At 34.0% G+C, this 23,704-nt stretch overlaps 9 protein-coding genes and 2 non-coding genes across 11 annotated transcripts; 6 read left to right on the top strand and 5 right to left on the bottom strand. All coding sequences in view use genetic code 12, as the record gives it.

Annotated features, from left to right (window-relative positions):
- Positions 1-698: 698 nt before the first annotated feature.
- Positions 699-1,559, bottom strand: CD36_30820 (mitochondrial 2-oxodicarboxylate carrier, putative; the record flags this gene model as incomplete). Its single annotated transcript, XM_002422040.1, has 1 exon — positions 699-1,559. The coding sequence occupies one exon, from the start codon at positions 1,557-1,559 to the stop codon at positions 699-701; it is 861 nt and encodes a 286-aa protein (XP_002422085.1).
- A 1,443-nt stretch (positions 1,560-3,002) lies between these two features.
- CD36_30810 (conserved hypothetical protein) lies at positions 3,003-3,839 on the bottom strand (the record flags this gene model as incomplete). The annotated part of the gene is made up of 1 exon (XM_002422039.1): positions 3,003-3,839. The coding sequence occupies one exon, from the start codon at positions 3,837-3,839 to the stop codon at positions 3,003-3,005; it is 837 nt and encodes a 278-aa protein (XP_002422084.1).
- A 297-nt stretch (positions 3,840-4,136) lies between these two features.
- Positions 4,137-4,784, top strand: CD36_30800 (conserved hypothetical protein; the record flags this gene model as incomplete). The annotated part of the gene is made up of 1 exon (XM_002422038.1): positions 4,137-4,784. One exon carries the CDS (start codon positions 4,137-4,139, stop codon positions 4,782-4,784), a length of 648 nt encoding a protein of 215 aa, XP_002422083.1.
- Positions 4,785-4,860: 76 nt separating this feature from the next.
- On the bottom strand, positions 4,861-5,376 carry CD36_30790 (3-hydroxyanthranilate 3,4-dioxygenase, putative; the record flags this gene model as incomplete). Its single annotated transcript, XM_002422037.1, has 1 exon — positions 4,861-5,376. The coding sequence occupies one exon, from the start codon at positions 5,374-5,376 to the stop codon at positions 4,861-4,863; it is 516 nt and encodes a 171-aa protein (XP_002422082.1).
- A 526-nt stretch (positions 5,377-5,902) lies between these two features.
- On the bottom strand, positions 5,903-6,982 carry CD36_30750 (covalently-linked cell wall protein, putative; the record flags this gene model as incomplete). The annotated part of the gene is made up of 1 exon (XM_002422036.1): positions 5,903-6,982. The coding sequence occupies one exon, from the start codon at positions 6,980-6,982 to the stop codon at positions 5,903-5,905; it is 1,080 nt and encodes a 359-aa protein (XP_002422081.1).
- A 1,383-nt stretch (positions 6,983-8,365) lies between these two features.
- Positions 8,366-8,459, top strand: tRNA-Arg (ACG). Its single transcript has one exon. It is a non-coding gene; the product is annotated as a tRNA-Arg (tRNA).
- Positions 8,460-8,488: 29 nt separating this feature from the next.
- On the top strand, positions 8,489-8,584 carry tRNA-Arg (ACG). Its single transcript has one exon. It is a non-coding gene; the product is annotated as a tRNA-Arg (tRNA).
- Positions 8,585-8,872: 288 nt separating this feature from the next.
- Positions 8,873-9,472, bottom strand: CD36_30720 (flavodoxin, putative; the record flags this gene model as incomplete). The annotated part of the gene is made up of 1 exon (XM_002422035.1): positions 8,873-9,472. One exon carries the CDS (start codon positions 9,470-9,472, stop codon positions 8,873-8,875), a length of 600 nt encoding a protein of 199 aa, XP_002422080.1.
- Positions 9,473-10,936: 1,464 nt separating this feature from the next.
- On the top strand, positions 10,937-11,770 carry CD36_30710 (flavodoxin, putative; the record flags this gene model as incomplete). The annotated part of the gene is made up of 1 exon (XM_002422034.1): positions 10,937-11,770. One exon carries the CDS (start codon positions 10,937-10,939, stop codon positions 11,768-11,770), a length of 834 nt encoding a protein of 277 aa, XP_002422079.1.
- A 2,213-nt stretch (positions 11,771-13,983) lies between these two features.
- Positions 13,984-15,543, top strand: CD36_30690 (conserved hypothetical protein; the record flags this gene model as incomplete). Its single annotated transcript, XM_002422033.1, has 1 exon — positions 13,984-15,543. The coding sequence occupies one exon, from the start codon at positions 13,984-13,986 to the stop codon at positions 15,541-15,543; it is 1,560 nt and encodes a 519-aa protein (XP_002422078.1).
- Positions 15,544-17,443: 1,900 nt separating this feature from the next.
- On the top strand, positions 17,444-18,748 carry CD36_30670 (NAD-dependent (2R,3R)-2,3-butanediol dehydrogenase, putative; the record flags this gene model as incomplete). Its single annotated transcript, XM_002422032.1, has 1 exon — positions 17,444-18,748. One exon carries the CDS (start codon positions 17,444-17,446, stop codon positions 18,746-18,748), a length of 1,305 nt encoding a protein of 434 aa, XP_002422077.1.
- Between the last annotated feature and the right edge of the window lie 4,956 nt (positions 18,749-23,704).

The raw sequence follows: 23,704 nt of genomic DNA, 5'->3' as shown, positions 1-23,704 counted from the left end.
TGCAAAGATGCTAAGTTGAAAAAACCTGGTTTGGGAGCTCATATAAAGCACCCATGGATATTATCTTGTATTTATTTATTCAGCGGAAAGACTATCTCTTTTCTTTTTTCTTCTTTCAACCGAACAATGACTGTGAATGAAAAAAGATTAAAAAATTGTAATAATTTTAGTCTTCCAGGGACCAAAGGATGTAAAAAGTGGTATTATTATTACTTTTGACATAAAAACTAGAGACTGAGACAAGGTGGAGAAAACTTAGGTGTTAGCTTAACGCGCAACAAACTAACAAGAAATTGCTCGATTCTCTCTTCTTACAGAATTTAATTTTATCATGTGCAATTTTATTGTTACTCGCCGTGCCTTTGCAATTTTAAAAAAAAAAAAGGTGAATCGGTTAGTAAGTTCTTATGATTCAATATTTTGCAGGTAAACTGTCTCATATTCAATTTTTTTTTTGTTTGAATTCTGTACCCAGTAGTGGTACTCCACCACCACCAACTTGCTAAGGTTTTCTTCCACACGACACTACCCCTATTTTTCCTTCTGCCTTTTTTTTTTTTATGGTTAATTTGCAACCCAAATTCAAACTCTAATTCCAATCGACTACAGCATAAAACTACTATCTTAGCATAAACTATTTGCGTACATTTTATATTTAGAATACTTAATCTTCAGCATCACTACATATGTCGAGAACACTACTTCTCATGGTATTGTCTGAAAAAGTCCATACAAGCGGTGAATACCACTAATAAAATACCTCCTCCTGGACCTAATCTCAAAACTTTTGGAATGAAACCTTTGTATAATGCACCAAACCCTTCTTCTCTGGCAACTTTCAAAACGGAAGGGTATGTCCATCTGTATTGGGTCGAGCCTGCTTGGATTCTTGATTTGACAACATCAAATGGAGTGTTCAAAATTGTACCAAAAGTCCCACCAACGGTACCACAAGTCAAATCAATTAAAGTCTTTTGAGTAGAATCTTTTGGTTTTGGCATCAATGATCTCACTTGGTGGATACATCCAAAATAACCTGCATTCCACCAGATATGTCTCCACAAAGTGGATTCCAATCCTTTATACAATCCCAATACACCATTTTTCTGAACAATATCTTTGACCACTTCCCCCATACCATTGAATTTTGTCGTCTTGTCTTGTAATCTGATCTTGATCAATTCGAAAGGAACAACCACAAACGATTCTGTTGCACCAGCAGTGGCACCAGTCAAAATAGCTAAAGGTTGATTCATTTTGGTAACCCCGAAATAGTTTCTGTAGAATTTACCCCATTCGTCATTGGCAGCAAACTTAGTGGCTCTTTTTGGTGCTTCCATCAAAATTGGAGCTGAAATACCTTTGTATAAACGTGAAAACCCTTCTTCACGGATAATTTTTTGCAAACAATTTATAGTACCGTTGTAGTCATTTGTAGTGGCCAATTGCTGTCTTGTTTTAACCACATCCAAGGGGTACATAACAAGGATTTCAGAAACCCCAGCAATAGCACCAGATACAAATTGGTAAATAAATGGCAAAGGTTTTGGTTCAGACATCGTTTTTGTGAATTGCGATTGGAGATATGATTTAGTATATTAGACTTGGCTTTAAGTGATAATACTATCTGGCTTTTTTGTTAATTTGTTTTATCTATTTCTTTGATAGAAAATTTGTGATTACCCTAAGTTGAAATTGATTAACTGTTGACGTAATACGTTTTTAGACAATAGTTCAATTGGTCAATGCTTATCAATTAAATGAAGAAATACAAAAGAAAAAGTTATCAAAGGACAAAAGGAAAAAAAAAAAAAAAAAGTTATCAAATGGAAGACGAAATAATTGATTTAGGAAGAAAAAATTTTCTCTTTATAAGCCGTCTTGTGTGGGAATAATCGGAGGGAAAAAGTAAGCAAGAATCGGTGAGAGGAAAAAAAAAGTGGGGCACAAAATTTATTGGAGTGAACACAGTCAACCTCCCATTTTACATTGGATTGTAAGGTCAATGGAGAATATATACCATGTGAAATTAAGACACTTCCTTGGTTGGTGTGAGTATAATGATCGAGGAAATCAAAGCCTCCGTTAATTGGTAGAGAAATCTATTACTACTGGTATCATATCGCCAAATTTGTTGATAGTGTTAAATGTCTTCAAAAGTCTATAACGATAGCGAGAGAGAAAAAAATCCCGACCAAGAGGAATTTTTTTTTTTTCGCCTGAACCGCTTCCTGGTGGGAAATGAGTCAATATTAATAATCCAGATACTGGTCTAATAGCCGATGCAGTGGGGAATTTGACATTTGAATTCATTTATGGAATTAATTGATTGAGGGGAGAGTATTTGTTTTTCCCAACAATTTGTGCTTATAAAGGGAGAGAACCTGTAACTATTAAGATCAAACCAAAGAGTTTCAAGTTTTATTTGGATCTGATGGCTTTGGTCGACATTGGTCTTGGGTGTGCAATTCCAAAATGCAAATGCAAACGTAAAAATTTAACAATAAAGGAACTATTCCCAGAATTCATCATATACCAAGTTCTTGGCCTAATAAATTCTATTTTTTTTTCTATACTAATAAATCATTCGCAAGCATCCTTCTTTCTAACCCTAATTGTTTTCTTTTCTTTTTTTAAACTCTGATTTCCATTTCTTAGTACACGTCACGTGACAATATACTGTGATGCCCCCCCCCCCCCCCCATTGGAAAAAAGAATAAAAAAAATTTTTCATCACAATTAATCTTTTCAACTTTTCTTTCCTTTTCTTCTTTTTCTTCTTTGTGCGGCAGCCAAAGCTATTACCGTGTTGCTTGTCTGTTCTATTAATCCTAACGAGTTGGCGAGCGTCAAGCTATTGGCGAGAGTAAAATTTTAACACAACCGGTCATCTTAGTGCCCTTTCATTTAAAACTGCATTTTTTTCAAAGTTTTCAGTGAGGGCCGGAAGACCATACATTTCATCAAAGAACCAGTTTATGTATATTTATACTGTATTGTAACTATATCCATTGTCCTCTGACGATTGCTAATGAAAAATTTATAAATAGACCAGCTATTATTGACATCTTTTGACGTTTGTTGAACACTGAATCATCTGCAAGTAAGAACACCACTGCAACAATTCCTAGAAAAACGCCAACACAAAATCCAAGTAGCAAATCTTCGTTCACTCTTGATTCATTAAGATCCATGGGTTGAGAAGGAGTGGTTGCTGCTTGTGCTTGATCTCCGTCTTGCGTCAAAGGTGTTTGTTCATTTGCTGCGGCTTCATTGTTAGAAGTCGATTCAATCCATCTTTCTTCCAATTGACGTAATCTGTTTTGCCGATGTTCATCCTCTTCAACATCTGCAATGTCTCCTCCGGTTGAAGCGTTACTATCAGTGCCATATATCAGAAGAAATTGACGTCTCAAATCAGTTATATCATCCTGAGAAAACCCCTGTTGTAACAATCTATCAAATCCAATGACCTCTGGATTAGTTGATACCTCTTGTGGTCTATTATCTAGTTGGTTTTCCTGTGCTAGTTGTTCCTTAGTCAACTCGTCACCAATAACACAATGAATGTAAATCTGGTCCAAATTTAATTGTGGTTTCAACACCTCTTTCTTGAAATCAGTCTTTTCATTTAACACTCTTCCATTGTATATTAACCTTAAACGCTTGTTAGCACACTGTGGGACTTTGTTCCTAATAGTTGTTTTTAACCAAACCACGTTTACTAGCTTGTTAACATCATCCACGTCATAGTTTATGCTCAATGGGATCGATAAATCTGTAACTTGATCAGATGCAGAAAGCGAGTTGGTGAATCTAATAATAATGTTTAGTTTCATTGATGAATGAAGTTTGGTGTTTGATGTTTTAAAATGGGGATAAATTTAATTGAATGTGCAAAAATACTAAGAGGTACACAGAGAAGCAGTAGACATTATTCAAAGTGTTTTTCTGTTCTGTTCTTTGTTGCTGGTGTGGGCACTGTATTATATTTTCTTTTTTTTTGTTGTGGCAAAAAAAAAAAACGTAGGTTTCTGGCTCGGCAATAATTTCATCATATGCTGAATTCCCTGTAACATTCTTTTTTTGTAGGCATCATTGTACTGAAAACAGAATCATAGATACGAAATTCAATTATGTCAACTGAAGTCAACCAAACTGTTTCCAAAGTGAAAGGTGCCATTGAAGATGAATCAATAACGGAGCAAGAGTCTGGCTTTAGATATGCAGCTTATGCAAATAGATTGAGAACTATTTTATTGGCATCACATCGTTACGTGGCATACACTTCAGACATTGGAGAATCTTTCCGTCCTGTTGCTCATCCATATTTAGTAAAATCCGGATACGCTGTGTCATGGCTTTATATTCTAGGTGATGTCTCGTACGCTTCTTGGATCACTAAAATGAAAGCTGAAGGAAGATACGAGCCAGGTTTAAAACCTTGGGACAAGGCACCAGCTCCTAATGAAGTTGCAGCTAAGACATTTACATCTACACATGGTTTGGTGGATTCCGATTGGCGATTAAGTGCTTTAAAAAGAGGTATATTTCAGAGTATTGCGTCAATGGGGTTACCGGCCTTTACAATTCATAGTGCTGTGCGTTATTCTTCGTACTTGTTCAAAAATAGTAAAGTTCCAGTTCTCAAGACTTATGGACCTGTTGCTATTGGTTTAGGTATTGTTCCAGTTTTGCCTTATATTTTTGATGAACCAGTTGAACATGCTGTTGATTGGGTTTTTGAGCAAGGTGAAGATATCTACCACCAAAAATTTAAATGATCACATCTCGTGCTATATTTATTTATTTATTTATTTTTTCATTTAGACTTTAGAATATAGAAATATTTAAAAGCAATCAATCTCTTTTCGATGAATTAACTGTTCCACAATTCTTGCAAGTTTTTGCGTCTAAATCAGCATCAAACTTAACAATTGCTTCTTTGATTTGAGTTCCTAAATCAGTCAAATAAAACTCAACCTCATGAATAACTGTCTGACATTTTTGACAATACCATCTAACCTTATCATTAACACCTGCAGGTCTGTCCTGTTCCACCACTATTCCAATGGTGTTTTCATAACGGCATGGGTTGTGTGGCACATTAGCAGGTAAAAGAAATGAGTCCCCTTCATGTATGAAAATATCCTTAAATTCTCCATCGTCAACCACTTTCAAACACATTGTGCCTTTGAATTGGTAGAAATACTCTGGGGTTTGATTTATATGATAATCACTTCTTTCGTTAGGACCACCAACAATCATGATGGTAAATCCACCTCGATGAAGACAGAAATTATTAACTGGAGGCTTCAAAAGGTCTCCATTTTCTTCTATCCATTTATGAATGTTAATTGGTTGAGCAAGAACCATTGTGCTTCTCTAATAGTTGAGTGTGTTGTAAATTGATAATTACAAGTAATTTGAAATCTTACAAACTGGTGAAAATTAATCAGCTAACTTTGCTCGTTGGCTTAAATCCGTGTTTGCCTATTTTTTCGGGTCGCATTTTTTTTTTTTCTTTTGCTCGTAATAAATTTCAACAGCTTAATCTGGAAAATATAATACATCGGGGAAGAGTTTGCAACAAACAAAGAAACCCCTTTTATTTTTTTTTTTTCTTTTCAATCATTGAAAATACCATCTAAAATTGCAATAACTTTTATTTCTTTCTAGATTGTATCATTTTATGTGTTAGTTGATATATTAACGAGAAGCTATAATAACTATACACTAAAGTTAGAGATATTGACCATCAAGATCAAAACCGAAAATCAAAAATGGACTAGCATTTATTGACTCTAGAAGCTTTCTTCAGAGTTCAAACAAATGAGAAATAGGAAATAAGAAAAGAAAAGAATTTTGTTATTGTTATTCGAAACCAATCTTGAGACATGATTTAATCATACTTCTCTTTCTTTTTGCAATCGTCGTCGCAATCATCATTTGTAGCTTTCTCATCAGACTTTAAAACAATGAGTTCAATCTTAGAACATTGGTCCCCAATAGATTTATCGTAAATCTTGTATAATCCCTTGTCGTCAACTTTACAATGCCAGAACTCAATTTGATGGTTAAGAGCCAAATAATACGTTCCTTCAGTGTGAACAATAGAGAACCCTTTCTTGTGCAAGGCATCATTTTGTGGTGGTTTGTCGAATTGGAATTGATGATTAACAGCAATTTCACCAGTGGCATCCCTTTTATCTTTCAAGACACCATTGCATAAGGTAATGAGCAAGTCACAATCAGTGTTATGGATTTCACAATATGGATACTTGCAGTGGTGTTTATCACATTTATCATCGCCTTTCCAATGATCATGGCACTTTTCATCATCCTTGCATTTGTCATCACATTTTTCGTCTTTACAGTTGTCATCTTTGTGTTTGTCATCACATTTATCCTTGCATTTGTCGTCCCATTTACCATCATCCTTGCATTTATCGTCTTTCCCGTGATCATCTTTGCAATTGCCGTCCCATTTATCATCACATTTTTTGTCCTTGCATTTATCATCATCTTTGCATTTACCATCTTTCCCGTTATCATCTTTGCAATGGTCATCTTTGTGTTTGTCATCCCATTTATCATCGCATTTTTTGTCTTTCCATTTATCGTCCCCTTTGTCATCTTTCCATTTATTGTCCCATTTATTATCATCGTCACCACCACCAAAAACATTAGTACAATGTTTACATTTGGAGTATGGATATGTTCCATCACAACCATGATATAATTGGCCATCGTCACCTTCGTAAACTAAATCCAAATCGGTGTCTTTACAGAATTTCTCATCTTTATGATGTTTCCATTCTTTAACCACCAAAGCAAATTTCCAGTCAAAAGTATCAATTTCACAATCATATTTGTCATGTTTATGTTCCTCGTTGCCCCCAAACTCTGTACTGTAAGTAACAACAGAGGAATTGACAATTGCAAAGAATGAAAATGTTAAAGCAGCAGTAGAAAACTTCATTTAATGATAAGTTGAGTTGTTGTTAATGATGAATTAAAAAAGAAAAAAATAGAACATTTGAGGTAACTTCAATGGAGTATTTATAGAGTGAAAATTACTGTTCATTAGGTATTGCATTTCATTTGTTGGGTATAGTTAGTTATGTGGGTATTGGTTTATTGAATTAAAGATTATCTGTTCTTTTGTTATTAGTTATTTGGTTGGTCCATGATATGCACTAGTGGTGTGTAGTTTGTTTGGCTGCTAATTCTAACAACAATGGTGTTTGCAAAACTGTGTGGTGAAAGCAAAAGAGTAATGCCAAGCTTTTGAATAGATCTCTTGGGTAAACACACATTAAGAATTCTAAAACCAGCTAGCAAGTGCTTAAAAATAGAATATGGTGGCCGGAACCCCACCTGAATTTGAATCTTATTGTAGTAGTTGAGGCGTAAAACTAAAAGGTAAGCGACCCAAAAAAAAAAAAGACTTTCGTTATTTTAAAGCCCTTTTTTTGATAGCTTACATTTATTCTGTCAATTAGCCTCCTGTCAAGTTGTGAGTTAAACGTAAAGAAAGGTATATACTAAAAAGCAACGGTATTTCAATTTTTTTGCAGTATTGAATGTCAAGCGTTCTTCCTTTCAGTGTTAGTGAATAAAGAAGTTTTAAAATATTTAAAAAAGGAGTTCCCCATTCGAGTAGTGTTACTTAATTTTTAAATAGCTATACATAAACAATTTATAAATACATATGAAGCAAGTGTGTAAATGCAAAGTGTTGTGAAAAATTGCATATACACAGAGAATACATTAAAATGTCTTTGTATTGTTGAAAAAAGAAAAAAAAGAAATACTAAATTTCAATTATTAGAAAACCTAGTAGTTAACACATTTCAAAGTGGATATGAATAACAATTGTGTATGAGTTTGAATTCTTTGAAAATGTGAAAGTTGCATGTTTCATACCAAAAAAATCTCTTCAAATTTTTCTTCCGATTTACACTCCTAATTTTATCGAAAATTGTCAACTTTCCAAATATAAACACTAAATACACATTTATATGTACCCATTAGAGATTATTATAGAAGCACCAATTAGAACTTGAAGAGCTGTTATCTACAGAATACAAGACAACAAGAAATAACTCTAACTTATAATTTGTCTCCGCATATTAGTCAATTTAATTAACAAAACACACCTGTTGCCAAATGCTCATTTTCTCAATATATATACCTTTTTTTTTTATAAGAAAACCTTTTTTTATTTGACAAAATTCCACAGAAGGTGAATTTAAATTCAATCGGAGTTGACATGAAGATGTTAATGTTATTTCAATCAAATCTAGACCCTAAGTATTTTATTTGACTACATTTTGTGAAAGTTTGCAACAGGCAAGAAGTTCTGGCTGTGGCCTAATGGTAAGGCACTTGACTACGGTTGAAAACAAATTCGGCTTGCCATCAAGGGATTGCAGGTTCGAGTCCTGTCAGCCAGGTTTACTTCTATTTTTCAGCATATTTTCCACTGGCTGTGGCCTAATGGTAAGGCACTTGACTACGGTTGGATTCTTAGATTCAGCTCGCCATCAAGGGATTGCAGGTTCGAGTCCTGTCAGCCAGGCATTATTTTTTTTAATTCCCACGAATAGATCTTTTTTGCATCGAATTGACAGCTTGTAGATCTTCTCAGTTTAATCTTCTTGATTGATACAACAATGAAAAGGTATTTACAGATTGAATTGTCAAGAAATCGGAGTTTTCCACAACAACTTTGATGAACAAGATCATCACACAATCAGCCTGTACTATCCGAAACATACTTTTTGCATCATTAAATTTATTTGCTTCTATTAGTTGTAAATAATTACAAAATCAAATATACCTCTATATTCATCTAGAAAAAACGAGTTTATTTGGAAATGGTTTCGTAGAAAGATTTACCTTGGATGAAAGCAATTTCTTTTTCCAATTTAGTTGGTTGTCTGGAACCGTCAACACCAGCAAAAGTACCAGCACCGTATGGAGAACCACCGTGGATTTCTTCCAAGTTGGTTTGTAATGGGAAAGCCTTAGCGTAACCCAATGGAACGAAGATGATACCATGATGGACCAAGACAGATAAAGCGTTGACAGCAGTGGTTTCTTGACCACCACCTTGACCACTGGTAGAAACAAAGATACCAGCTTGTTTACCAGCCAAGGAACCTTGAGCCCACAAACCACCAGTGGCATCCCAGAAGGCCTTGAATTGGGCTGGGTAGTTACCAAATCTAGTTGGAATACCGAACAAGTAAGCATCATAACCAGTTAAAGTATCATTGGTAGCAATTGGGTAGTTTGGTTTAGCTGGGGCATGTAATAATTTCAAAACTTCGTCAGATAAGGTTTCTGGAACTTGGTAGATGTCAGCAACACCACCAGCAGCTTCAATACCTTTCTTTTCTTCTTCAGCTAATTGGGCAATGTGGTGGTATAATGAGTAAATAATAATTGCAACTTTTGGAGCCATTGTGTGTTTGTATGTCTATATGTGTATGATTGAATTAAAAAAAAAAAAATTAATAACAACCAAGATTTTATCGGAGAGGATTATAGGAAATTGAATTCTTTAAATAATACTGGAAATTTCAAAAACAAAAAAAAGTGCGGCGGCGCCAGCACAGACTTCAGGAATCAGAGCCACAAATGAAATTTACATACTTCCCTTCCCACCATCGTTCAAATGTACTATTGCAACATAATTCTATTTAGCATTTTTCGCATGGTAATCCTATTACTAAAATTAGTAACGCTAAGGTTAAATTTTGTAGTTGTAGTTCGTCGTCACTGTCAATTGTGGTTCAATCTATCAGTATGTGTTCAAGCCATTGTACGAGTTGACTAAGCATTAGTGAGAATCTTAGTAATGATCAAAGAACGAGAAGGGAGGGGGGAAGGAAAAAACTAGAAACGATCCGGAAAATGTAATAGAATCGGAGAAGGCAAAAAAAAAAATGAAGTAACAGAATGAACAATAGAAGACTAATTCTTAGTTCTTACTCTCACAGCACAGACTAAAAAAAATAACACACCAGAGAATGTGAGTATTCTCAAGGCCAAAGAATACCGGAATCAACCCGTCTTTCCATTCTATCATCATTGAGTGGGTTAGCTACACTAATTGCTCTCTAGTGATAACACTAGTGTACCCAAATAACGCCGATCAAAAGTAGGCACAGTTTGCGAAGATGGAGAATTTCCACACTTTTCATCGCCAAGCAAAACAAAAAAATAATACTACAATGCGCAATTTCTTAAATGGATATTACAATTCCATTACTAAAAAGTTTGTCAGCAACAAAAGGATTAATGGCTACGCAAAATAATCTCGGGGGAGGATTTATCTATTTCCGGAGCCAGCGACATGGCAACAAATCATTTATGTCGACGAAATTTACAATTCTTACAACTGTTAAGGGATGGCAAAACTTCAACACAGAGATCGTTTTACATGGAGGGTAGTATTCTTTATTTTTCCGGACCCACCGATACTGCAATTTTACATTTTCACCTCATCTGAGAGTTTCAACACGGCTTGGCTTCAATTGCAACATAAAGATCTTAATAACCAAAATAAATACTAGCGTATTATTACAAATTTTAATTACACGCTAGTCAACTCTTAATTTGTAATCGAAAAGGTTAAATTTGTTATTAAGATTTTTACCAAAATTTACCAGCATTTCCATTAATAAGTGAATTCTGCTATTTTAGTAGTTCATACATGCGTATGGATTATCTAGAATAATTTTTTTTTTTCTTCTACTATTTAATTGTTTGGACACTGCCTTGCTAAATATATAACATTTCAATTTCCCTAATCAACCCTTCTCCCACTTTTTTCTTCATATTTTAGTTTCTTTCTTTTCCGTTTTCCTTCTCCTTATTTTAAAACCCCCCTCCCCCCAACATACAAGCTTCTAATAATCCAGCTATGAAGATTGCCATTATCCAATATTCCACCTATGGCCACATTACTCAATTGGCCAAGGCAGTTCAAAAAGGTGTTGCCGACGCAGGCTACAAGGCCGATATTTTCCAAGTTCCAGAGACTTTGCCACAAGAAGTTTTGGATAAAATGCATGCTCCAGCAAAACCAACGGACATTCCAATTGCTACCAACGATACATTGACCGAGTACGACGCTTTCTTATTTGGTGTCCCAACAAGATATGGTACTGCTCCAGCTCAATTTTTCGAATTCTGGGGTGCCACCGGTGGGTTATGGGCTAAAGGTGCTTTAGCTGGTAAACCAGCAGGTGTGTTCGTCTCCACAAGTGGTCAAGGTGGTGGTCAAGAAACAACCGTAAGAAACTTTTTGAATTTCTTGGCTCATCATGGAATGCCATACATCCCATTGGGTTATGCTACTGCTTTCGCATTGCAATCTAACATGGAAGAAATCCACGGTGGTTCTCCATACGGTGCTGGTACTTTTGCAAACGTCGATGGTTCTAGACAACCAACCAAATTAGAATTGGAAATTGCTGAAAAACAAGGTGAAGCATTTGTCAAATCTGCTGCTAAATTAGTCGGTAGTAAAAAAGAAGGAACCACTGCCGCTTCTAAATCAGCTGCTACTAATGATACTGCTGCGGCCACTTCTGGAGCTGCTGCTGGAACTACTGCCCCTAAAGAGTCCACCAAGGAAGATTCTACTGGAGCCAAAAAGGAAGCAGCCAATGGTACTGCTACTAGAACTCAACAATCTACAAAAGCCCCAGAAACCGCTGATAAAAGCTCATGTTCTAAATGTATAATAATGTAAAGCGGAAATCAACGCCAAAACAACAAACAACAAATGTATTACTAAAGAAAAAAGTACTTAAATGGTTTTCTTTAAATAGATTTTAATATAATAATAGAAAATTAATGAAAATTAACGAAAAAAATAAAAATATCACAATTGTAGTTGTTAGTATATAATACTTGCCTTTTTATCAGGTAACTTGATACATACAAAAAAAAAAAAGTAAAATAAAGGAGTCATTCAAATCCAATTTATCTCATAGCACACTTTCATGCTCAACATTCTTCTTGTGCAATGTCACCGTTCTAACAAACAGTATGCTTATGTGATAAAACTTGTACTCCAAAGCTTCTTCATAACAATCCAGCACAAAAAGTCAAATTTTGAACCACTTCACCTGTAATTACATAATGCTATCTGTTTCATATCCAACATACCCTACTTCCAATTTTTTCGAGCATTGAAACTATCCACAATTCGGGAAGCCCTAAGATACGAAAGCAAATAAAACACAAGTAAGCAGGAAAAAAAAAAAAACACCAGTACCCTTTAAGGGTCCAGTTAGTGATTTGATTCAACAAAATCTAACTCACTCTTTTATGACCCGACAAGGTCTAGTCAAAAAAAGCTGACTGGAATGGAAAAGAAAAGTTTTCTAAATAACATAAACCCAAATCTCGGACAATGTTGTGAAATTCATATGAAAAAACGATGGCAATTGATAAGTTGAGTCATTTCATCAGACCGTTTGGATTCTTAAAGCAGGAAAAGAGGTGGACAAGACAGTGCAATGAAAGAGGTTTGCATTTCCAGTATCAAACTAATTTCAGCAAAGGTAATGACGAACCTTTTATCTGACAAAACGCCAAGAAAAGAGAATGTGTCAACAGAAAGATGAGATAACTTGGATCGGACACTTTAGTTGAAAAAAAGCACCCCAAGTTTTGAGAAACCTCAGATCAATTTCTACATTGGCTCTCCAGTTCAATCATCATAACACACCTGCCAAAAATAATTTCACCAAAAACACACCATCAACTTTCGGATTCTCGTCATATAAAAACACCCTCAACCCTATTTTTGTTTGATGAATATTTTAATTCCCTTCAAACTAAAAAAGAATCACAATAAACCAAAAAGAAAGCATGGGAATGGGGGTTGTTGAGCTCCAACGAAAAGAAGTATTTCCAAAGTTAATAGAAACATCTTGCAGTGATTAAAATGAAGCTATCCGCCGGAATGACTAATGATTGCAAATAATAAACATGAAATTCTTTCAACAATTACTCTAATTTCCTTGTGAAAAACATTCATTTACATTCTTGGATATGCAACATTCGTAATTGGCGGAGCAAAAGACTACGCCGCTTATGCTCCACAAGGTATCATACAAATTATGGAAAAACAATTCTTTTCACAAAAATGGGAGGAGTCAACTCAATGCCAAAACATTGACTTGATGTACGGATGTCTAACTTCTGGTGTACATGAAGTAGGTCTCAGTTGAAAAGATATATTATCAACAAAACACATGTTTCTTTCAAATAATTCACTGGTACTCTGGGGTTTTCAAGTGGTTATTTATTATATTTTGGACAGGCACTTGTCTCAGCCAGCATAAACAAATGAACTGTTAGTGTTTGTGGTGACAAAAAAAAGTAATGTTTGCTAATGAACTAGCATGTTCTGAGTGTATTAACACATCAAATACATTGAATACAGGTTGGATTAATGAATGACTACAGAAGAAGAAGAAGAAAAACATATAAAGTTATAATATCCAGAATACCATGGCATACTTTTATTCGTCTATTTTTTTGCTTGATCCTTCTTGAAAAGAGTACACGACTATACATTTCATACTGTAACTTTGTAGGAATGCAAAAGGTTAGTCTTGGACCTTTCGTTTTACAGGACTTTTTGAAAACTAAGCTTGAAATTTAAAGAATGATAATTATCAATACTGTTTTTTTTTTTGATGTTCCGACTTACTAGCTCTTTGTTTTATTGGGGGAAGACAATAAGCTAGTAGCTTATGGCATTTATTTCTTTTTAAAGGAGAGTATCCCGGAGACAACCACTTTGTTGCGCGTGTTTACATTTTCGTTTTCTAGTTCAACTTACAGCAAACTTTTACAACCAAAAATTCTAAAACTGTGCTAATCTCAGATTCTTATTTACTGTTTTCCTTTAACAAGTGCAAGTATAACTAAACCATTATACATTTGAACATGGCAAATCAAAGACAGGAACCACGCTATTTCATGCAAGATGATGATCAAGCTATACACAGAAAACCACCGCGTCACCTTCAACTACGAGCACGCAGTTTTACAGAACCAACTCCACATTGTACACCAGACAACACGGAAAGGCTAGTGCAATCAGCACAGGAAATATCGTTCATTGAAGACAGTGAAGATGAAATACCTGTAATTTTGAGTTCTATATCAACTAGCTTGCCTCGTTTCAGCTCAATATATAATTCATTCCATTCATCCCTAGAAACAAGTCTTTTATTAATGAATCATCGTTGCAATGAAGAATCACAGTATAGTAATGAAAACTTCAATCAGCAAGATTTTGCTGTAATGTCACAATCGAGCTACTATCACGAGTGCCATATTTCTGAACCAGCCACTGTAAGTAACGATGACTCCGATGTGATATTGATTAACCTGACTATACACCAAGACAAGTATGAACATGAAGAATATGATTATGATAATGAAAGAAATATAAGTATTGACTCAAACGTAACCGAAGAGTTTGATAAGAGAAACATACTTTTGGGATTAGAAAGTGCCAAAATCTTGGCACCAAAAGTTGAAGTAGATTTTTCACAGGAGCCAAATGATAATGAGATTCTAGAATGCTCAACTCAGTGTGGTGAAGAAGATAATGTGATAGAAGTAGAAACTGATAATATGAATGTGACATCAGAAGTTGTGGGGCAACAATTTGAGAATTTGGTGGAGGAAAAGAGGGCTAAAGTTGAACCAAAGAATATGGAAAATAGTAGGCAAAACACATTATCAAGCAATTGTATTCATGAAAACAAAAATAAAGAGATTTTAATAGAAACCTTTCCTGGGGAAATCAAAATTCTCAAGAGATCACCTAAAAAAGAAGATGAAAAAGCAAATTTGAAAACCGAAATGAACGATGACAACCGAGTGAATAAACCTCAGAGAAAAGAACTAAAACCAGGAGACTCATACGAGAATAATTCGGATTTAAAAAATGAGAAGGAAGTGGGGATAGGAAATGATGTTCAAGGACAGACGAATAAATGCCATGCTAGCAACGAAGAGAATGGCTCAAAGAATCATGATTCCAAGAGAATACTCGAAAACTCTGAGAGGGAAAATTACACACCACTAGTTTCCAATAATAGTTCCGTAAGTCTGCAAAATTTGAAGAATTCGACAGCCAAAATCACAATTGCCAATGCGGAGCAAAAAATACAAGGAAAAAGCACTAAAGAAAACAACAAAGAGTTATTGAAATGTGACAATGAGCATGTTACCAAAGATATACCAAAACTATCTAACAATAGCAAATCAAAAACAACGAAAACATCAACTACAAAACCCGCAACAATTAATCAATCACTAGCTAATACTGCAAGCAACAAAGAAAATATCGATAGAGGGAATCGAAAGATAGTTAGAAAAAGAATTGCTTCAAAACCATTATCAGAAATATGTAACCTGCATCCGAGATCTAGAGTAGGGTTATCAAAACGAGTCAAAATAGATTCTTTGCATCATAAACTAAAAAATAAATAGATAAATAAACAAATAATATACATTTTCAAAGAGATTGTATAGCCATTTTTCCTTAATAAGTCATATGTATGAAAGCTCGTAGAGTCAAGATTTCACAGTTTTTTTCTTTGTTAAAAAAAAAAAAAAAGAAATCACAACTGAACATAGCACTTCATTCAATTTCCCGGGCTAGAGAGTACGTCCATACTAGGGCTTTAATAATAGCCGGCATGACCGCTCAATGCAAGTTGTCCCGGTTGAATATATTTTAGCTAAAGAGAAAGAGAAAAAGAGAAAGAAAAAGAAAAAGAAAACAAGGAAATGAAAAATTTTTCTCAATTTTTTTTTTCAGTAGTTGTTCTCAGGAATTACGGTGATTGTGATGGGGTTTAAAGAATATTCTCCGCATACACACGACCACAATGCTTATTTATGGATTCAATTTGATTTGCTGATTCCAACATTCGATCGAAGTAATTATCAACAATTGAATGGGTGAATTAATTTACCGAGAGCAAGTATCTAAACTAATACCAGTAGCTGGAATATAGTTTCATTATGATTTTATCGTGGAGATTAATTTTCTAGAGAATCAAAACCCCATGTTAGAGTACTTTTAAATCACATTGTAATTGGAAATCTCTGAATAAATAGGTTCTGACATTGAATAGCACGATAAAGATATTATGGGTTTAACATGTCATTATTCGACTTCTTCGCGACATGAAACATTTGCCCGGAGTTAAGAAATCATGTGTTCAAAATACCCAAGTAAGCTGTCAAAGAAAATAGTCCCTCAATGTTGTTTTTAATTAAATCTCTCAATTCAACCTCATCGGAGTTAATGACTACCTGATGGTTTGGAAATACCCGCCTTTACCCTTGACATTTTGCTCTTTGTCACCGTGTCAAAGCAATTGACTGGTCATTCATAAGTAATTCTTTGTCTAGTATATTACTCAATTCTTTCTTTCGTCAATTGAGTTTCATAAAAACAAAAATGGTGAGATTTCTCCCCTTCCCCCACCGTCTTCTTGAGAATCTAGCATTTTTCATACACACATCAATTGTATTTATATATTTCTTTAAAACAATAAAACATCAATACCAACAATGTGCCCGCCTCACTAAGCCTCAGTCTTCTCCTCCACTTCCACGCACACCCCACACAAATTCAAACTCATACGAGATCCCCATTGTGGTGGAAAATATGGTTAATTTGTTTCGGCTATGCAGCGTGGGGAGGAAAACAACTCAATCCAATAATAGTATATGTTTTTTTCTTTTTGTTTTTTTTGAATTCAAATCAATTTAATGTTTGAAGTTGTGTATGGTGGTGGAAGTATATCTTTTTTTTTTGTGGACATATTCGGTGTTAGAACCGGAGTTCATAATCTCGCATAATGATTCGAATGTTAAAACTACAATTCAGGTAGTTTTGGTCTTAAGTTGACGAATATCTCCAAAAATCTAAACAAATAATAGAGCAATATTTCAAAAAATAAAAAAAAAAAAATAACAAATTGTATATACTTACTTACCATTGTTTGCAGCAAAGTTCCAATAGTTAATACCCGGAATAACACTCGGGAAGATAGTATAATTTAACCGAAACAAAAAAAAAAAAAATCATGCATAACGCAATATTGGATTTTTTTTTCCACCTGATTTTCTGTACCTGCTCAAACCAAAATTGTAATAGTTTTTTACCAAAACCAAAACCAAAACCAACCAAATAATGCACTCAAAGGAGCATTGTGATATGTGCTGGATATTTATAGCCCGCCTTGATTATCGTTTTTTGGTTTTTTGAATAGTATTTAATTGGTCAATTTTTCTTTCCATTTCGTATTTTTATGGAAAAACAAAAATAAGTACCATCACCCCACAAAAAACAAAAACTTTAGGAAGTTATAAAATCATGAATTCGTTGCTTTCTCGGAGAATTGTTTCTCAGCCAAAATTATATAAAAGGATTATCCTGACCCGAACAATTTGCAATTCATTTTTTCTTTCTTATTCTCATTCCAATTGTCAACATCAACATCATCAACAACAACAACAACAACAAATAGTTAAAACGATGCAAGCAATTGAATATCACGGAAACAGAAATTTAAAGTATGTCACGGACAGACCAATTCCGGAAATAACCCATCCTCATGATGTTAAAATCAAAGTTTCACATTGCGGAATTTGTGGATCTGACCTTCATGAATATCTTGATGGGCCAATTTTTTTCGATGGTGAGATCAATGCTGTATCCAAGAAAAAGAAATTGGGCCAATGTTTAGGTCATGAATTATGTGGAGTTATTACTGAACTTGGTAGTGAAGTTTCGCATCATTTGCAACTTGGTCAACACGTTGTTCTTGAAGCCAATGGTTCATGTTTAGATAAGAAATATTTGCAGCAACTGCAAGAGGAACAAGATGATATTTGTAGTGCTTGTGCTCACGGAAGATATAATGCTTGTAAACGACTTGGGTTTTATGGTCTTGGATATGATAATGGTGGATTTGCTGAATACATTGTTGTTTCCGAAAACAAGGTGATTCCATATGATGCTAATATTATTCCTGATGAAGTTGCAGCATTGGTTGAGCCATTGGCAGTGTCATGGCATGGTGTTCGTCAATCCAAGATTGAAGAATGTAAATCACCACAGGCTTTGATTCTTGGTGGTGGACCAATTGGATTGTGTACCATATTTGCATTAAAAGGGCACAAAGTCACCGATATTGTTGTTAGTGAACCAGCTGAAGGACGTAGAGAATTGGCCCAGTCATTTGGTGTCAAGACATTTAATCCATTTGATTATAAAGACTCCGAGACCCAAATCAAGGAATTGTTGAAGATGACTGAAAGTAATGCTGGGTTTACTCACGTTTATGATTGCTCAGGAAACAAGGCTACATTTAATACCATGCTTAAAGTTTTAGCTACTGGTGGTGTTGGTACCAATGTGGCAATTTGGCCCAAAGTTCCAATTGATTTCTACCCAATGGATTTGACTTACAATGAACTTTATCTTACTGCCAGTATGGATTATACCAAGATTGATTTTGAATTGGTTGTCAAGGCATTTGAAACAGGATTAATTGATCCAAAAGATGCAGCAAAATTGGTTTCCAAAAAAGTATCCTTAAAAGATGGTATTGAACATGGAATTTTGGATTTAATTAACAATAAGGAAAAGTATATTAAAATTTTATTACATCCATGAATAGGTTTTTTTTTATAATTTTGACAAAAGTACATACTAATTGAGATAAATAGTAATTAATTAATTAATTAATGTTAAAGCTTTTTACTTGTTGTAGATCTCAAATGGTATTACAGAAATTTACAGCTTATGTTGGTTTTTGTTCAACATCCATGAAAAGTTCGATCAATAGAGTGTTTTGACTTTTATCATTATTGCGCCACATTCATATAGCCCATAGCTGTATTTAGTTATACACAATCAGAAGAAGCAAGATATTTGCAACCAATTTCAGATGTGGCATGAATTACATGTACAATTTCTAATGGCAAATTAAGAAAAGAAGAATTTGCAAACAAAGACAAAAGGCAAAGATTAAACTGTGCAGTTTAGTTATTAGATGAAATTGAACAATAAGAGTTATAAAACAATAGTTTGTCCTAAATATTTTCTTTGCCATTTGTAGTTGATATTACAAAAAGAAAATAGATATGTTTGCTGTCAAAGTGATCATTGGTTTGGATAACAAATGCTGGTAATATGGAAGGAAAGGAAGTGGGTGTTTGAGGGGGTTATAATAGTAGAACTGGATTCTATACCAAAAAAAAAAAAAAAAAAAAGTACAAGTCACGTGAAGATAATTATCTGAGTGTTTTATGCAGAATTTAAAAACCAACGATGATGTAATGGAAAAAAAGAGTGCCTGTTTTTGGTTGTTTGTTAACCCTATTTGTACAAAGAAAAAGAAATAAACTGTGCTAAATACGAGAATTGGGAGATTAATTATTAAAACTACAGTCAAAGTATTAGCATTCTCTTTCCATGTTATAACTCATAAAGAGCAACTTAAATCTCATACCACCTAAAAACAGGGGAACCATTCATTATTTACTTTACTTTTTTATACTAAAACTTACACACTGAGGAGCTTGTTTTTTATCTCTTGACTTGGATGAACATCGTTTTAGATACTCTTGTTTCTCATCAAAGTGTGAAAAAGCCGCCGAGTTCTTCGACGAACAAGATGAAGACAAACTTCTCGATACTTCTTTCTTCTTTGCACCACCAAATAAACCCATAATGTTTCTCTTTGTTAGAAAGTTTTATAAATATGTAAAAAAAAAAAAAAGATGGGGAGGAAAAATTAACCTGATATACTAAAAACAATAAACCTGTGACCTATACTAGAAAACTGAACGTAGTTTCTAGTACATTTTAAAATAATAAATATAATACAAACGGGGAGGAAGGAGGAAATAAAACAACAATAATGTAACACTTGATATATATAAAAAAAAAAAATAAAATAAATCGTTAATTTAAAGGAGTGGACTGGGTAAATACTTGGTAGGAGTTTCTAGGACTCGAATGATAGTTGAGTTTTTTCTTTATATGACGATTGAAATGTTCACCAATTGGAATAATGGGGAATTATCTGTCAGTCTTGTTGTATTTTCAACGCAGAAGAAAAATAAAGTAGACTTCGTCTCTTAAGTGGTTGTGGGTTGTGAAGAAAAGAAAAAAAAAAAATTCTTTTTCCAAATTAGGGGGGGAAGTGGAAGTTGTGGAATGGAATCAACCCAAACAAACAACAAATATTATACCAAATACAAGGGAAATGGAATGTTATCTGTAACAACAACCAATTAGTTAAAATTGAATATTAATGGAAAGAAATATCCCACAAGTGATATAAATTTTTTTTTAAAGAAATGAGTTTTTTTTTTGTAGTTGGGAGAAAATTAATGATTATTAAATACTCTCTCTCTGGAGGGAGAAAAAAAAAAATTTCAATTCACAAACAAAATAAAACAGAACTAAAAAAAAAAAAAATTTTTTTGGCACAAACTCAAAAAAACAAAAAAAAAAAAAAGAGAATATCATAAGTGGGAAAATTATGCCTTTATACTTTTCCATATTTATTTATAATATTTCTTTTTCATGTATGTAAAAGTTTCAAATACAGGAAATATAAACTGACGACATAATACTAGATTTTACTAGTAAAATCGTAAACCCATTACATAATGTTTTAGGGGTAAACTTACTTATGGGGAAGAGAACATATTATACAAACTAAATTTGTTTGTTCTGTTGTGAAACAATTTTCTTCTCTTCTGTTCTTTTTTTTTTTTTTGCAGGTTAAGTTAGGGATTAGCAGAAGGGAAAACAACAATGTCGGTCAATGTGTCTCAAATGGAGATGCGTGTGCGTGTGGAGGCAGAAAGAGGAGGAAATACATTTTTCTTCTGGCGGTAGTGTTTGGACGGATTTTTTCTTTTGGGTTCTGTTTGACTAATCACAATGTCGGGTGATTTTTTTTTAAGCTTCAAAGCATTTTTTTTTACTTAAGCATGAACTTTTAACTATGAGGGATTTTTTTTTTTCTCAAAAAATGTCGTCAAAGTCGTTCCTGCAGGTCCTTTTTTTTTTTTCGTGTAAACAAATTCTTTTTTTTTTTTTTTTGCTTCCAGTTTCTTGTAATCGTTGTACCATAATAAAATATTTGGGTAAAACACCACCACCGTCACCATACACAGACTTTGGCGCATCCACAAATACTCGCCAAAAAAAAAAAAAAAAAAAAGAAAGAAAGAGAACTAGAGTCAAACAAGTTTTAGTAGTAATAAATTAAATTACCACACTATTTATTTATTGGCTTCTTTTTCTTCTTGTATTTGACTTAATTTACACATATTATGTAAATAGAACGTTAACAAGTATGTTGACCTAATTACAATAGAATAAAGTAAACCCAAAGTCTATTCTAATTCACATATTTTGAACTGGTTAATTTCGTAATTATTATTGTTGGGCAAAGTTATTTTTATTAATCTTATTTAGACTCCCATCTGGAAAAAAAAATCTACTAAATTTGCAAAAGCATTAGAGCCTACAGAAGCTTTTATTTCTTCTCTTGCACTTGTAAATGTTTTCAAATTGAAGGCATTTGCGGATCTGCTCAAAAATGTTGTTGTTACGCTTGGCAAGATTTAAAGAACTCCCCAACATGTGGACAAATTTCCTTGGATTTGCATTGATTAACCCGTAGTAATCACACATAGAAGTATGTTTTATGTAGAAAGCACTCGCTAAGACGCAACTATTTCGAGCTTTTGCATAAGATTGCCTGATGACTCATTTGTAGTGGCATCGTTGCTGTTGCTGTTACTGTTGTTCTCCCCCATACATTAAGAGTCTAACTTCTGGTGTTGGTGTAAGAAAACAATATATTATCATCTTTGCTATATTACAAGGTGTAGACGGTATTTGTTCATACTCGTTTTAGCTCTTGCAAGGGGAACAAACAAACAACAATAATCTACGTTGATAATATGCAACAAGTAGCCACGATTTCGATACCATCCAAATTAGGAAAAAAGTTTGCCTACAAGTGGAAACACTATTTTTTAAAGAAAAAAAAAATAAAACTAGAGTCAATCTATTTATTCTTAATAAAAACTTCGGAAAGATCGACACATGCAGAACCCGACTTTTCCACTAATACTAGCACCACCACCAGCAACTAGTAAATAGACAAATTCCAGCAAGAACCACAGAAAATAGCAGTGTTAGTTTGAGTTTCTATAACATATCCTGACAATAAGCACTTCACCGCCATTTTCATTCCTTGCTTAGATTGTTTCATAAGATTTGCCCTTAGCCGCAACTTGTCAGTCATTTCTGAATGACCGTATGAGTGACTTTAAAGAGAAAAAGAAAAGGGAACACTCCAATACTTTGGATGTTTATTTATTTATTTCTTTACTAACTTAGATTCTAAATATAGGTTTGTTATCTATAACAATTTTAACCACTTCTCACAACCAATGTCAATTTAATAGAGTATTGTTTCTTGTATAATATGTGAAATGTCGTCCGTTAGTTTTCTCCTTTATGCATATTAATGAATATTCCTATTTTTTTTCTTCTAGCTTCTCCTGACTCGTCTTTTAAAGCACGATAGCCGAACAATAAAACTTAAAAAAAAAAAAAAGAGATTCATGACGTCATAACCCAGTGAAGTGCGATAGAGCTTCTTAATAATCTCCCCACACACAATCCCCAAATTATACTACTGACAAGAAACTTAGTTAATTACAACTCTAAATATAGATGTCACTGAAACTTTATCTTAGTAAGTTTGAGCATTCAGTTTGTTATCCTTTTTTTGTTTTCTCTGGTGATTCACGATTGGCTAGCACATAAGTGAGAGACAATATTGAAGTAACCAGAAATTGAAAAAAACGAGAGCACTCAACTTGAAACAAAGTTCATAGTTTCTCTTAATTTATTGGGAACTCTGTCATGATTGGTTTGGTTAAGAAGTAGCCGATAAATTCACATACTAAACACACAAACAAAAAATTGAGATAAAAAAAACTGTGTCATTTCTGAAACATCGGCAAGCCACCAGCAGAAGGTGTAGTCTGTTGAATGTGCAAGAAGTAGATCCTCCAGTGTCAAATTACATCACTAGCTTTGTTCTTGTTCTTCATTCATTTTGTAATTGCAGAGTTTTACAGAAGTGTGTGAATATGGCTCTATTGGATTATCAAATATCCATCATTTTGTTTTCACAGAGCAGGTACTGTTAGTAACTATTTGTATATATATACGCGAATTAACAATTTGCAAATGGCATCAATATACTCACTAGCCTCTATATATTGTGACTTATTACACCAGATAAAGCACAAAACTCAAATTTTTTGCCTTTTTCAAGCAAAAGTTTAGGTGCTGGTTACTTACGTCCCTCGCCACCAACAGATTGTTTGTCTAAATTACCCACAAAAAACGTGTTTCAAGTTAACTAATGCTGTAATGGACCTAGATCTTCTGTCGAATGAACAAAAATGTCGTAGTTGTTGCCACCATCATTACCACAATAAGGCGTGTTTCAAGTATACCTGGTGGGGAGAATGTGTACCTGAAATAAACACGAAATCACCTCACTAATTCCAGTAACTGATATGT

Source organism: Candida dubliniensis, chromosome R (genome assembly GCF_000026945.1).
Source record: "Candida dubliniensis CD36 chromosome R, complete sequence".
In the NCBI taxonomy this organism is placed as follows: domain Eukaryota; kingdom Fungi; phylum Ascomycota; class Pichiomycetes; order Serinales; family Debaryomycetaceae; genus Candida; species Candida dubliniensis.
The sequence above is the reverse complement of the archived record's forward strand: the minus strand, read 5'-3'. Positions and strand labels throughout refer to the sequence as shown.